At 34.9% G+C, this 15,650-nt stretch overlaps 1 protein-coding gene across 1 annotated transcript; it reads left to right on the top strand.

Annotated features, from left to right (window-relative positions):
* The first annotated feature begins 1,244 nt into the window (after nucleotides 1-1,244).
* On the top strand, nucleotides 1,245-14,403 carry LOC130052361 (uncharacterized). The gene is made up of 2 exons (XM_056157024.1): nucleotides 1,245-1,374; nucleotides 13,223-14,403. The coding sequence occupies exon 2, from the start codon at nucleotides 13,231-13,233 to the stop codon at nucleotides 14,284-14,286; it is 1,056 nt and encodes a 351-aa protein (XP_056012999.1). The 5' UTR covers nucleotides 1,245-1,374; nucleotides 13,223-13,230; the 3' UTR covers nucleotides 14,287-14,403.
* Nucleotides 14,404-15,650: the final 1,247 nt, after the last annotated feature.

The following is a 15,650-nucleotide window of genomic DNA, read 5'->3' as shown; positions in this document are numbered from 1 at the left end:
ATGAATAGAGAAACACTGTGGATCGTCACCCTTGGCTAGTGAAGATGTTATTTACCAGGCACGTAGCATCGTTATCACCCCCCCCCCCCCCCCCCCCCCCCGCCCAAGGGTGGAGGAGGCATATTGTATATTGGCTTGTCAAAAAATCTTGACCAAAAAATAAATGAATAAATAAATTAAGATAAACAAAGGGGTTTCCTCTATCTTCAAAATCCAAAAAACTTGTATGTGTGTGACTGAGGGGGGGGGGGGGGGGGGGGGGGGGGGGGTCTCTACTGCACTGCCTCAGAATTTTTTTCTCCCGTAACTTGTTTCAATCTTGGAGAAGGAAGCGTGCGTTCTAAATGGTTTCATTTCATAACTCTCAACCTAAGCTGCTTACATTCTTCTAATTCACTATACATACTACTATCAGAAATGGGGTGGTGGGTGGTGGGGATGGTCACCCAATATATTTTTATTTGCATATACAATCAACCCCGATTATGATCATTGTCAATTCTTCGTGCCTGAAATACTAAGTGTTAAACCTCAGTATAAGATGGAGCCCTATCAGGGCCGTAAATTACATGGAGGCGGAGGAGGCAGCTGCCTCCTCCAACTTTTGAGCCAAAAAAAAATTAAAATTTAAAGTTCATTAGAATTTATGTTGTTTCCAATAACTAAGAACATGATACCTCCCTTAAAAAGCATTCCAATCTTTCTTTTAGAATGAGTTAGTCAAGTAACATCTTAGAAGGCCCTAGAATCAAGGATTTTGGAAACGTGTTCAGTGTGCACAAAATGTGCTCAGTGTCTGGGGGCCGCCCAGGCCCCCAGACCCCCGCCTAATTTCCTGCCTCCTCCAAATTGAAGGTTAATTTACGGCCCTGCCTATGTTGATGTTTCTGGGTTTGAGAAGGGTTTCGGCCTATTTTCAGCTTTCACCACATGGCATCCGTCGTCTTCCATTTGAAAAACTTTCTCTTCCAGAATTGAGAAATTTTGATTAAATCTTGTCTGCAACTCAAAAAATGCTACTGACGTTGGGTGAATTTGGCAGGTCCTCAACCGATTTTATAAGCATGTCAGTTTTATATACTTTCTGTACATTTGTTTGCTGCATATCTAGTTTCGTTCAGCAATGGAAGCATGAAGTAATCCACAAATACCACTTGATGACCTCTAGCCTATACATTGATTCAGAACGATCCTTGAGATAAATATGCGAGGAAGGGGGGTTACTATTCGGGTTTCTTCAGTTTGTTTGTGCATGGTTCTTTACTTCCAACACTTGTATAATTTCCGATCTGAATATCTTTGTCGTTCGATAATCATAATATTGCTAATTGCATGCATATTCCGACTCCCGAGACCGGATTTTCGTCTTCTCAGGTTTGATTACAATTGTACTTTTGTTGTAGTTAGAAAAAATCTCTTTTTAGAGTTATAAATATCTGCTTGTATCAACTTACATTGTAGCCAGGTACAGAGGTAGAGATGACGAATAACTGAATAAGACAGGAATGATAAACCATTTACTAACTATGTAACTATGTACCCATGTAATATGTTTTACGGCGTGACCGTGATTGAGGGCGAAGCAAAAAGGTTTTGACATTAGTATCTATATCCAAAACAGGACAAAAACAACCCGAAGTTAGCACGCGGACGGAGCTGTATCAAAGCATCCTAATTTTTGGACATTTGATCCACCTATATATTGAACGCGGGAAATATAACGCAATTGATGTAAACAGTACATTGTGACGTCATATTCAGCGTCGTTATTTAGCAAATTTACAAACAAAGCGTTTGAACCACAACAAAAAACATGGCGTTAATCGTGGAGTGATTATATATGATTAAGAAAATAAGATTTACATGCTTTTACGGATTTTATGTGTAACATCTCAGAACGACGTGAACTAGGGTAGACGAGATTCAAAATGGAGGAATACATGTCCATGCGCTAATATTCGAATCGACGCCATTGGTACCAAACTTTTCAAGTTCCATAGGTATGGTTTAATTTTTCATTATTTTCCTATATTTTCCTTTTAAACATGTATATACGTGTTACCTATAGGGAGAGCTCCGCTCTCACGGCCCTTTGGGCCGTGAGAGGGCTTCGCCCTCTAATAATACCCCAAGTAGTGCCCATGAGCCAAGCCAGATATCACCGAAATCTACATGTTTATATGTTACTATCTGACTATATCAGGTCCAGCACAAATTCTTGAATTATTTTAATAGCTTGATAGGTCTGTTCAGGGACCTATATACTAACTTAGTATGTAGGTCCCTGGTCTGTTTCAATATATTGTAACAGGAAGGGAGAAAATGCAAGGGACCAGACCGGGATTCGAACCCGGACCCCCTGAATCTTTTGTCAGGTGCTTTGCTAACTGAGCTATCTGCCCACCGACGATCAAACCTGGCTGACTGCTACATTCATCTTCACACTTGAAGACATAGCTACCCAGGATCTTAATCCCCTGGCAGGCATTTTCACTGGTCAGTTCCAGGAGCTGGTCATGGCACCAAATGTAACAGGAAGGGAGAAAATGCAATGAACCAGACTGGGATTCGAACCTGGGTCCCCTGAATTTCTAGTCAGGTGCTCTACCAACTGAGTTATCTGGCCACCGGTGATTGAACCCGGATGACCGTTACAATATTATTATATATTGTATTCATAAAATACAAAGACTGAAAGACTCTTATTTTTACGGACTGATTTACTTAACACTGTTTAAAACATTTGTCAAATGTTTTCAAAGTGTGTCTCAAACAAGCAGATATCAGGTTCAGCATAATCTCTGTTTTTAGCTATGTAGCTTTATAAAGCTATCTGAAATAGCCCGATAAAGCTACAGTGACACTATTTCAAATTTTTACCAAGTCTATTTCTAAAAGCATAAAAATTGAATTTCACTGAGTGAAAATGTTTCATCCTTGTACTTCATACAACACATTGTAAACAAAGAATGTTGATTCAATATTGTCCAATGTTTAGGATTATTAAGTTGTAAAGCAACAGTTATCCAATCTTTTGCATAGAATAAAAGTTGCTGAGGATCAAAAGATTAATGAATTGGCAATCGTACCGGTCAGTGTAAGAGGGAACTTTACTGCCTCACTAGTGAGCTAGCTTTTCTAGCAATGTGGTAGAGCCTCTCTCTTGATCATGGCGAACGTGATCAGCACTTGACAGGGTGACCGCTACATGTTACAAATTGGTGGCAGTGTAGTGATTCTGGTGTTTGGTGGGCTTTCTTCAGGTAGCATCTCTTCGGAGCTCTGGGACTTTGTGTCCATGTACGGATGTGGTTTCGTCTGTGGACGACGGGTGGTTGTTGTCGGTAACGGCGGTTGCTGTTGGTGAAGAAGTGCCAAACATTCAGAGAGAATTAGTTTTGTTATGAATTAGAACAGTATTTTGGTTGGTTCAAAGTATAGTGGTCAGCCAGGTTTGGTTGCCGGTGGCGAGATAACTCAGTTGGTAGAGCACCTGACTAGAGATTCAGGGTTCCGGGTTCAAATCCTGGTCTGGTCCATTGCATTTCTCCCTACCTGTTATATTTGGAGCTGTAGACCAGCCCCTAGAACCGACAGGTGAAAATGCCTGCCAGGGGATTAAGATCCTGGGTTGATGTCTTCAAGTTTGAAGACATTAAAGGAGGGAGGAATATAGCGGTCACTCAAGTTTGATTGCTGGTGGCCAGATAGCTCAGTTGGTAAAGCATCTGACAAGAGATTCAGGGAGCCCAGGTTCGAATCCCAGTCTGGTCTGTTGCATTTTCTCCCTTCCTGTTTCATTATTTAGCATAAACCTGTTCAAAAATAATTATTCGACTATTTGGCTATGCCATTGCACTTAAGAAATTCATTCGAATTCGGTGTAAACTAGCCTAATCAAGCTACCGGAGTATTTGAAATAGCTTTATAAAGCTACATAGCTTAATAGCATTTAATTGAATGTTGGTGACAGGAGCACCAAATATCCTGAAACAATTTCTGATATAAAAGTTGGCAACAAAATCGTCAAATCTCAAACTGAAGGTCTTGTATGAGAGTTGGAGACAAAGTGCCAAATCTCCTCCCTGAAAATCGGTATGAGTGAGTGACATCCAAATCTCAATCATGTACCAGTACCAGAAATACATCTGTTCAGAGACTGTGTTGAATTTCTAATATTCTTTAACAAACAGAATTAATCTGAAAAATATACTTTTTTAAAATACAAATTTATTGAAATGTGAAATTGAGAAGGGATTGAGAGTTCTTTCTCATGGATTCTGTTTGTGCTGAGTAGGTACATATACATATTTATTTTTACCCCATCTCTGAAGTTTTTTGATGAATGGCATGCTGGCAAATGATTGGTTTACATCAGTCATGTGATTGAAGGGTATTACTTATACCCTGTCACTAAAAATTTAGTAAATTGCCAGGGCCTATAATGAGGTCATTAGAATACTTGTTTCCTATCACTAAAACTTAAAAACAAGTGTGTATGTATTATGATGTCATGGTTTTTTATTATGTAGACCTAAAACAAATCAAAGTCCTGAAAGTACTGAAAGACGGGGTCAAATCATTCAATGAATAACTTTCAGAAATGGTGCAGTTATGCTAATATGACAATTCATATGAAACTCCCCAGACAAATACTTTAATCAGACATAGGTCTTGAATTGCAGATTTACGTACAACTTCCTATTCGTGTTTTTGATACAAGAAAAGAAGTGTTCAAAATTGAAATTTTTTAAAAGTCTGTTCCTTTTTTATGGTTTTGAGGCCAAAACGAATATCTAAAGGAATGCTTGTATTGTGACCTCCTAGTCTTGTGGCCAGTTTTGTTTAATCAATATGATCCAGTACTCGATATTCTTGGTTATCATTTCGCCGAGATAGTTCATTCCTTATTAAACCTCAATATTCTTGGTTTGTATCTTATAGTGAGGGTCACAATTTTAACTTGTGCACTTAGCTCTTCAACTATTCATAGCTAAATCAGGTGCTGAACTCTTGTGAAAAAGCATGAATGCTATAATAAAGTAAAGTTTAATGAAGATATGTAGATAAAGGTATGGAACAAAGTTTAATATGTCAACAGAACAGAAAGATAACATATGATAGGTTGACGTATGACAGTACTATATGTTTAATAGCTTATTTTTTATGGACCAACATATTGAAACCGAATGTTAAAGATAAAATGATAATGGCATACTTTGGAATTGCACAATACAACCTGTCAATAACACATGAAAGGTTAAAATCAAGTGGATATGTAAACACTCCAATTCTTTCTTTAGTAAAGAAAATTTTCTAAACTACTAAAACTGTAAACAAGAACATGTAAATTGTAAACATTGTAACAAAATTGGTAACATAGTAATTTCAAATTTTTTGACACATATTTGGGCTAGAAGTTTCCTATGCAATGAAAAATATTTACATGTTACAGTCCAACATAAATAAACCAAGTCCACAAGCCAGACAACTGTCTTCTCAAGTGAAACAATATGACATGAAGTGCTGCAAATTCAGGCATTTTAGAATATTATGCATATACCAGTATCTGGACAATTAACAATTGTAAAAGCATTACTGTTGAATAGTAATTACATCGATATAGAACAGTGAACTATGATTGTGTAAAGAATATAATACTGTTGCAGTGTGAGATTTTGAGTTAATAATACAGACTGATGCCTGATCAGGGTTAAATAAATTGCAATGCTGGGTTTCCATCGCTATTTTCAGTATCAAAGAAAAGGTTATAATGAAATGGACATGTAAACACTCCAAACTTGTATAAAACAAGATGTATTTGTGAAACACAAAATGCCCTCGATAATGGTCAATTCCGAAGATGGCCAAAGTCACAAAGACAAATATCTTGGTACCAGTAGAAAGATCTTGTCACAAGAAATGCTCAAGTGCAATATGAAAGCTCTAATATTTACCATTTAGAAGTTTTAAGACCAATGTCAATCTTTTTAAAAGTAGGTAAAATGTCAAGGTTAAAAGATTTAGTACAAACGGAAAGGTCTTGTCACAAGGAATACTCTTGTGAAATATCAAAGCTCTATCAGTCATACTGTTCAAAAGTTATTAGCAAGGTTAAAGTTTTTAAAAAGTAGGTCAAACTCCAAGGTCAAGGTCACAGGGTTAAAAATGTTGGTACCCACAAAAAGGTCTTGTCACAAGAAATACTCATATGAAATATCAAAGCTCTATCACTTACTGTTCAAAAGTTATTAGAAAGGTTAAAGTTTCAGATAGAATTACAGAATGACAGACAGGACAAAAACAATATGCCCCCCGATCTTCGATCTCGGAGGCATAGAAATAGTTTCTAAACTACTAGAATTGTATATATGTACATGTAAATTGTAAACATTTTAACAAATTATTTACATAATTTCAAATTTTTTGACACACATTAGGACTAGAAGTTTCCTAAGCAATGAAAGATATATACATGTGATAGTCAATTATAATTATACAAGTCCACAAGCTAGGTCCATCTTTTTTTTAAAATAATATAATATAAAGAGCTGTAAATGATATAATTTCAAAATATTAAGCATCAAAGATGTGTATAGCCGAGTTGCAGTTTGGAAAATTATGCACGCTTGCATTCACAAAGTAAAAACATGTACATATTTTATATAGTTTATAAGTATGAAGCTTTGAATAGCCGCAATAGGTATTTAGTTAGCTGCAGAACTGTAGCTCTCTGAAAAAATATTTTGACATAACAGAGTAAACATCTCTTTTTACAAAAGCAACATGAATCTTGAATGTCATCAGGATTTGAAGTCTGATAAACATGCGCCAGCAAGTACATGTATAAAAGTTAGAGGCCAGTTCAAATCTACAGTATACAGTGAAAAAGAGACTGACATTTTGACCTCAAAATGAATAAGAAAAACATCCAAAAAACTCGCCTGTACAGTTATCGGGGTTATATTGTTGGCTTGCATTAAAACTATTTTTTGCGTGCATAGAATAAATAACACTACAAACACCAGATACATTTGCATATTCTCAGTTTCTTCCGTAAAAAAACCCCAGACATAAACAAAGTAAGAATATTTGCTCATGAAAACAACAATCGTTTTTGTTTGAAAGATAATTCAAATTCATCTAATAAATCAATGAAAAATATAAAGATTGTTTTTTTCCTCAAAATATTGATCTTATATTTTTCAAATCTGTGTACAAAATGATCAGCGCAATTTATGCACTCTTTTCTTCCACGTAGATTCAATTCATGTGTTCTCCACACGGCTTCCGTTTTGAGGCCTCGACTGACAGTAAACTAATAGATGGGGTCATGTGACCCCGTCTAAAAAACAAAAAATGTGAAACAGTTTGCATAATTAGACTTTATATATTTGTATGTGACCATTGATGGGGTGAATTTGTTACATACAGGTAGTCATTTATTGAATGGGTACAGGATTATACCTGGTTAGTAAATTTCACACCCCGGCGAGGTTATTTTCCTTACCAATGTGTGCATGTAACAAAGGGAGTGATATAGTTCCCTAGTTAATTTGTTGTCTAAAAGTTTTAGTCAAAATTATTCCAAGCTAGGAATCTTGTTTATCAGATTGAAACAGAAACAACATCTTTATAAAATTAAAAGGATAAAGTGTTTCACTGAACTCTAAAATCTGATCCAAGAATCGGGGTAACAAAATAAGAACACAGTGGATAGGTTAGCCAATTTAGATTGTCGTTGATTTTTCCACTTTTTAGTTGCTCATTTATACAAAAGCTATCAATAAATTATTTATCAATGTAAATTATGCTATGGTAGAATCCTCTTATTATAATAATTTAGTTGCCAAACTATTTTACTGTATAATGTGAGGTTATTATAATAACAAAGTGTTCTCTTCTTAACAATCTCTTGACATAATCAGATTTATATTCAGCAACAATCTATACTACTTATAGTAAAGTCAGCTTTCAACCTCCCCCAGATCATTTATTCTAAAGGTTTCAACCTGACTTGTGCAACTGGTTTAAAATTTCATAGACATTTAATAGATATACATGGAATATGTTGTGTTGATAGTACAACCGGTTTTTGTTGTATATTTGTGTGGAAATAACTAAATCAAGCAGCATGTATTTTGAATAGATTCATGAAGCTGTAATTGTTTTTTAAAAACCAAACCAGTATACAGTGACACATGTAGTGTTCCCAACAACAATGCCTTTCTAGAGTTTATATTCTCTTACAATTAACTATGTTTTGGAACACACAATATTGCACAACGTAGAGGCTTCACAAGAAAACAATTTACTTTGCAAACTTAAGTTATTAAGAGGCAGTAGTGTGGTTGGATTGTAGCAACCACCAATGATATAAAATTCACTAATGGTAAATGTTGCATTAATGAATGCATTAGTGTTCCTTAATGAAAAAATTATCATATTAATGATGCACCATCATATCCATGCGTTAATGATAAATCATTCGCTAATGAAAAACTTTATCATTAAAGGACAGACGAATCATTCATTACTGATAAAAATTGGGAGTGGAAAATATACACAATGATGTCCACCTTTGATGAAAAAAGAAAATGCATTAGTGAATAAATTTTACATAAATTATTAATGATATTCCTGAATTAATAGTAGTGCACCAAAATAGTTGACAAATTACATGATTATTTCATGTAGGATATCTTCTATTCAATTCTTGCACACAATAATTGAATTACCACTTACATATATACATGGCATGAATTAATGTTCATTCTAGTTGATTAATAGAGCTATGAATAGTTGAATCATTGATAAATCATTATAATTCAATAAGCATGTACATTGATTTATTTGATGTGCTTTACAATTCAATTACTGGGCACTTCTATTCAGTTGTTCTATCTTTTTGAGTCAATGCTATCATAAATTCAAATAATGATTAAATTAAAGGGGCATGGACACAGTTTGAACTGAAAATTTTCAAATTTCATTTTTAATGTTGACAATGCTTAACTAAGGTATTTCTAATGGTCAGCAAAAATTTGAATATCAGTTGTCGAGTTATGAGAGAAATACAGAACTCGCAATTCTTTGTTATGTAAACAAGTCACTCAGATGTATGGCAGGCCCTTTTACTATTTATTCGTAAAATAAGATATCTCTTTAAATAAGAGAGATATCTTTATTGGTTAAAGAGATATCTCTGTAAGTTATAGAGATATCTTTTTACGTTAGGGAGATATCTCTTTAAGCAAAAGAGATATCTCTTTTGCTTAAAAAGATATCTATTTACGCTTGGGAGATCTCTCTTTCTCTTTGAGAGATATCTCTTTAAGTTAGAGAGATATCTCTTTAAATTTTCAAAAAGAGATATCTCTTTAATCTAAAACCAAGCAAAATACTTCTAGTGAACAAATGGCAGGAAAGGTTGAAGAGGTGGTTGGGGTAATATTGTCAAGTTGCCGAGAGGCGAAATTTAGTCTAGCTCGCATATTTCATCAATTTATTGTCTTTGTTTTTTGTCACCTGTACATGTATACATTTCACATGCGGTAAAATCAAAATCTTCCCACGGGATTACAGCCATCAGGGTGTTGCTAAATCGCGGAACGGAAAACGAAACGGAACAGAATCTAAGAATTAGAATGATTAATGTAGATAAGATAACGGTAAAAATCGGGGAGGGAGGGGGGTCATTTTGATTAAAATCAACAATTTTGGAATTGTTTACAAGCGATAAAACAACTTTATCTTAAAATTTTGTATCATAAATTGATTAATCGAATTTAGTTAAAAGTTAGTATAAGAATTTACAAGGCATTTTACAAGAATTTCGAAATTTCGGCAATGACAGAGGTGTTAGCGAGCAGTTACACCTATGGGTAGAGAATGAAAAAAACACACTTGGACTATACTCCCCCCCCCCCCCCCATGGCAAAACGCGTGTACTTACAGCAAGGAGTGTGATATGTATAAAACAATAATAATTCATGATCTTATTTAGTCAACAAGTTAAACATCTTTTGTTTGATTTATCATTTTTTAACTAACAGGAGATTTAGTAACCGCAGCACTCCAATGCTAAATAGGGAGGACTTCTGGCAGTTAATTTTTAAACTAAATACTTGTATAGCTTAACATTTGGATTAATAATGAGATGACTTTTAATTCCATTCAAGCATAAATTCTGGGTTAGCTTTTTAGCTATTTCATATATTATGAAATAAATCTGTTAATTCCTCTTACTATTGGTCGTAAACTTCATCCTAGTTAACATTGGTTTTGTTTCAATCTTTCTTTCCTGCTGTATCTCTTCAGTTTCAACACTAATCCGCAGGATATCGGTAAATGTACGAACTTTCGCATAGATTCATCCCAAATGAGGCAAAACTTGTTTCTTCACCGGACTCGTTCGCTTTAAAATTTGATGTGATACATAAATGTATATTGTACCAGGTGTAGAACTAAATTCAAATTCAGTTATCTTAAACATATGTAGTTCGATTAAAAACAAGTTCGATTTAAAAAGGCTATGTTTGGGGAAAGATAAAAAAAATTATTTTATCTTTTACAATGTTGTTTTCGGGGGGAGGGGGTGTACCTTTTATTCGTTGGATGGGCTCATAAAAAATTTTCTTACCATACCAGCCAGAATAAAGTAATAGATTATAATTCAAGTCTTTTTCAGTATGTTACCTTATTTTTTCTTCATTTGTGAAACAACATACTGTCAAAATCTGGAGGGGGGGGGGGGGATGACAAAGCCGGGAAAAAAGATGGTACCAATAGGCACTTGCTTAATATTTTTATTAAAACTTACTATGCAAAATATTAAGCAAGCGCCTGTTGGTACATTCATCCACAAAACACACCGTGTAAAAATACATAATAATGCATTAGTATGAGGTATCAATATGAAATGGTGGATTCTGAGGGTGACTTCCTGTTCTCTCTGTAATTTCTGCATACTTTGTTCAAAATAAGCCTTTTGATTTTGCTAAATGTTGACCTCCTCATAACATTATTGCATAATATATTTTCCGTCCCGTGGGGATCCGGGTTAGAATAGGTCCTCAGTACCCCCTTGCTTGTCGTAAGAGGCGACTAAATGGGGCGGTCTTTCGGATGAGACCGCAAAACCGAGGTCCCATGTCACAGCAGGTGTGGCACGATAAGGATCCCTCCCTGCTCAATGGCCATAAGAGCCGAGCATAGGCCTAAATTTTGCAGCCCTTCACCGGCAGTGGTGATGTCTCCATATGAGTGAAATATTCTTGAGAGGGACGTTAAACAATATTCAATCAATCAATCAACCATTCCGTCTTCTGTTCCATTTTCCGTTCTGCGTTTTAGCAACACCCCAGCCATCATGGTAAGATTTGCCTTGTCGGGCTTCCGTTTTAGGGAGATTTACTTAAGTATTCAAACTAATAAAAATATTGGAAAGAGATATCTCTTTCTCATTGAGAGATATCTCTTTTTCAACGATTTTAAAAAGAGATATCTCTTATACTTTGAGAGATATCTCTCTAGGAATTCTTAAAGAGATATCTCTTTAAGTGAAGGAGATATCTCTCAAAGTAAAAGAGATATCTCTCAGAGTAAAAGAGATATCTCTTTAAGCGAAAGAGATATCTCTCTAAGTGAAAGAGATATCTCTCTAAGTGAAAGAGATATCTCTTTAAGTGAAAGAAATATCTCTTAAAGTGTAAGAGATATCTCTAAAAGTAAAAGAGATATCTCTCTAAGTGAAAGAGATATCTCTATAAGTGAAAGAGATATCTCTTATTAAGAGAGATATCTCTTAAGATTAAACGATATCTCTCATTTTAAAGAGATATCTTTTTAAAACAAGAGAAATCTCTTTAATTTAAAGAGATATCTTATTTTTCGAATAAATAGTAAAAGGGCTTGCCATACAGATGACCTAGCTATTGCCATTGTTCTTCATTTGTTGTCTGCTGAACATAAGCTTTTGGGTCCAGTTGCACAAAAGTTAGTTAAGTTTAACTGACAGTTAACTTCAAGTTAGCACTATGTAAATTATCAAATTAATAGCAATTTTACTGACAGTTAAAGTTCACTAACCTTCATGCAGCTGTTCCTGAACATTTTCAGCTTCTCAGAATCTCTAGAACAGCTGAACCAATTTCAATGAATTATCAATTTTGATGTATATATGATGAATTTCATAGTCTCTGTCTTCCTGAGGGGTTGGCCAAAACCATCAAAATTAATGTAATATTAAAAAATCTTTACTCCTCATCAAGCTGTCAACCTATTGGCATGATAATAACCAATGAACCCTTTACCGAAACTGCAATCCACGACCCCTCATTGCACGGTTCATGTCGCAGGGTGGAGCTAAGTTTGTCATATATTGAAAATGAATTATATCTTTAAAAAACTTCTTTACTTCTCTGAACTTTAAGAATCAAACTGTTGGCATGATTATAATGACCAATGAGCCCTATACCAAAATTGTGAAATTCATGCCCCTTGGTTCAGGGTTTATGTTCTAAGCTGTCATCTACCAAAATTCTTAAATTTATGTCTCCAGGGTTCAGGTTCTATTATTACATGAATATTCCAAGAATAGGAGTTTTCAGCCCAACGGCAAATTACCTAAATGGTATGTTAAGAAATGTATGTGTGTGAATGATTTTTAAAATTTTATGCACACAATTCATGAGCTTTGGAAAATGTGATGTCTGGTACTCAGGTGACCATGCATTAATGCCCATGACACAGGCAATTGATGTTTTAAATATCTATAATAAAAAAAATTCTCTCCGTACAAATAAAATATTTTGTTTATTTATTTAAAAGAAGACAATTTCTTTTATTATAGATATTTAAAATGTTTAGTGCCTGTGGCCCATGGGCCCCTTGTAATCATTAGTGGATGATGCTGTGCACATTTTCCATTCACAATTTTTACCATTAATGAACATCTTGTCTGTCTTCTGATGATAAAGTTTTCCATTAGGAAAAGGTTTTTCATTAATTGTGATGATGGTGCATCATCAATGATAAAAAAAATTTCATTAGTGAACACAAATGCATTCGTTAATGCAACATTTCTCATTAGTGGATTTTATATCATTAAGGGTTGCTACACACCAAAATGATCTTGATACATTTGAGACGTATAGTCACAGAATAGACATATAAAAGCCAGCTGATTTATGAAGAACTGACAAGTTTATTCTATTTACAGATTAATTGATGGATCAAAATCAAGTTTGTGAGTTGCTACAGCAAGCAATTTTAGACTTTTGTCAACAGAATTTGTCTTCATGGTCCAGTGATATAGAAGTAGATGGCATTATTTGTATATCTCCCAAGAATTCTACAGATCATCATGTTGTCAAAATACATGAAAGGTTACAGAAGGTGTTTTCAGACCAAGGAAGGAAAACAAATCTCCAACAACAGGACCTGATAGCTGGAAATGCTAATTCCATAGGAATGGATGTATGCTTTGAACAAGCTAGTGAGGATGCATCTCACATGGACATTAAAAGCAAAACTACAGCATCTGAAAAATCCCGAGATGTCACCTCTGGTGTCACTCAAGTGTTGAATGGGGATGTTGCAATTGTTAATTTAGAAAATTCTGTTGTAGAGGAAAACATTTATTTACACTCCTACAACAAAGATTCCAATGGAATTGCTTCACATTTTGACAGCCATTCAAAGAACAGAAGAAAGCAGTCCAGAAAGTCACCACCATCTCAAATACTTTCCAAATCATATAACAATAAAAGGAATTCTGATTTAGAAAGTGATTATTTACCAAGCATACCAGATATGTTTCAAATGGGAAGTCAACGCAATGAAGATATAAACCAGGATTGGAATATCACAAAAAACACAACTACAGAGTTTGTAGACGAATCTCCGGTGATAAAAAAAGAAACAGCAGAATCCATGAAATGTGACAGCCATGGCGACCATTCTGACCCGACTGATATCATGCATGACAATGCTAGACCTATTTTACCTTTAAGCATTGTTCAAACTACAAACTCTTACGGATTTTCTCCTGTCATCTTGAGAGAACTTGAGCACAGTTGTAAATTCTGTGGAAAGCAGTTTTCATTCAAATGCACCAAAGTCAGACATGAACGCAATAGTTGTGGAAAAAATGTTCAGACATTGTATACATGTGAGATGTGTGAGAAAGTGTTCTCTCGGTCAGACAGTCGAGTGCGTCACATGATTAAAGCTCATGGAATGACTCCAGTGAACACAGTCACTCGAAGAAATAAAATAACCTGAAATTCAGGAACAATGATATTAAATCTTGGTGACAATTAAATGTCTCGTTTTACTGTTGTACCATAATTACACACAAAGTGTTGGGGTATAGGAAATATGTCATAAATTTAGAATCATTTTGTTTGTTCTACCATTACACTTTGTTGCTAGGAAATGACTTACAATACAGCTGCTCTTAAGGTTGTCTATTGCCAGCTATGCCTCAACATTACAATGATTGGATCAAGAATGTGTTTATAAGTACCGGTGCAATGTACTAATGTTTAGGTGTTTCTTGTAAGGTATACATTATATCGTATGGACAGTGCTTAGTTGTCATAACACTTTTATATGAAACCATTTTTATTGTGATCTAAATGTGGAAACATTTGTAGATCCAGTGTGAGTTTGTACGTGGAGCGTATAATTACTATAACAGCATGATCGTTGATTGATGTTCACATAGCGGTGGCTCGGTTTGGAAGTTGTGTCCCATCAATGCCTGCGTCCTTTTCTATATGACATCCTATATATGGCTTCCTGGTAGGGCTGGGACGATTCAGGGTTAGCTCGATTCGGTTCGGTTTCGATTCAGAACAACACGGTTCGGTTATTTTCGATTCGGTTCATGTTAGGGCCAATTTAGCTACTGACACCACAAAAATTAATAATTTTAATGAGTAGCATATTTGATTTGATTTTATTCAGGTTATATAACTATATGTCGTCATTTGTAAACATCATATCTATTCATAATGACATTTTTGTAACTTTTATAGAAAAAAGAAAACACTGACAGTCTATCAAAATTTGTTATATTAATGTGCTACACAAGTTTTGGATTATTAAGCAAATCTATAGTGAATCTAAAATGTATATGATATTGTTTTCATTGATATGCAAAAATTCAATAATTCTATCAATTGAGAGTCTTTGAAAATCTCTCCTTTATTGATTTACTTTTCTCATATTAACTGTCAAATCTGTTTCATTACCTACGATGTTGATTTCATTAACACACTGACAGAAATGCTATATGTCATGTAAAGATAAACTGCAATGATCTTACGGACCATATTTTGTTGGTATCTGAGTGGTGAAAATGCTAACTCTCAACACAATAGTGATTTAAATCTCTGTTGCATAAAAATCCACATCTTTTCGGGAAAGGCTATAAGCCCGTGAACTGATCCGACCGGAAACTCTGTGCACTCAAACACACACAAATTGCATACGTCATACCTTCTACTTTCGTTTTCCTATATATGATGCTGTACTCTGTTCACGGGCCTGATTCTAACACGAATTAAAATGTGATCCAGTTTCCGGGCCTGACTTTAATACTAATTAGGATAAGATTCAGTTCACGGGCCTCTAATTAGGAT

Source organism: Ostrea edulis, chromosome 2 (assembly GCF_947568905.1).
Source record: "Ostrea edulis chromosome 2, xbOstEdul1.1, whole genome shotgun sequence".
NCBI classification, from domain to species: domain Eukaryota; kingdom Metazoa; phylum Mollusca; class Bivalvia; order Ostreida; family Ostreidae; genus Ostrea; species Ostrea edulis.
The sequence above is the reverse complement of the archived record's forward strand: the minus strand, read 5'-3'. Positions and strand labels throughout refer to the sequence as shown.

Coding starts and splice junctions, on each gene's coding strand:
- LOC130052361 (XM_056157024.1), top strand. CDS start 13,231: ATGGATCAAAATCAAGTTTGTGAGTTGCTACAGCAAGCAATTTTAGAC.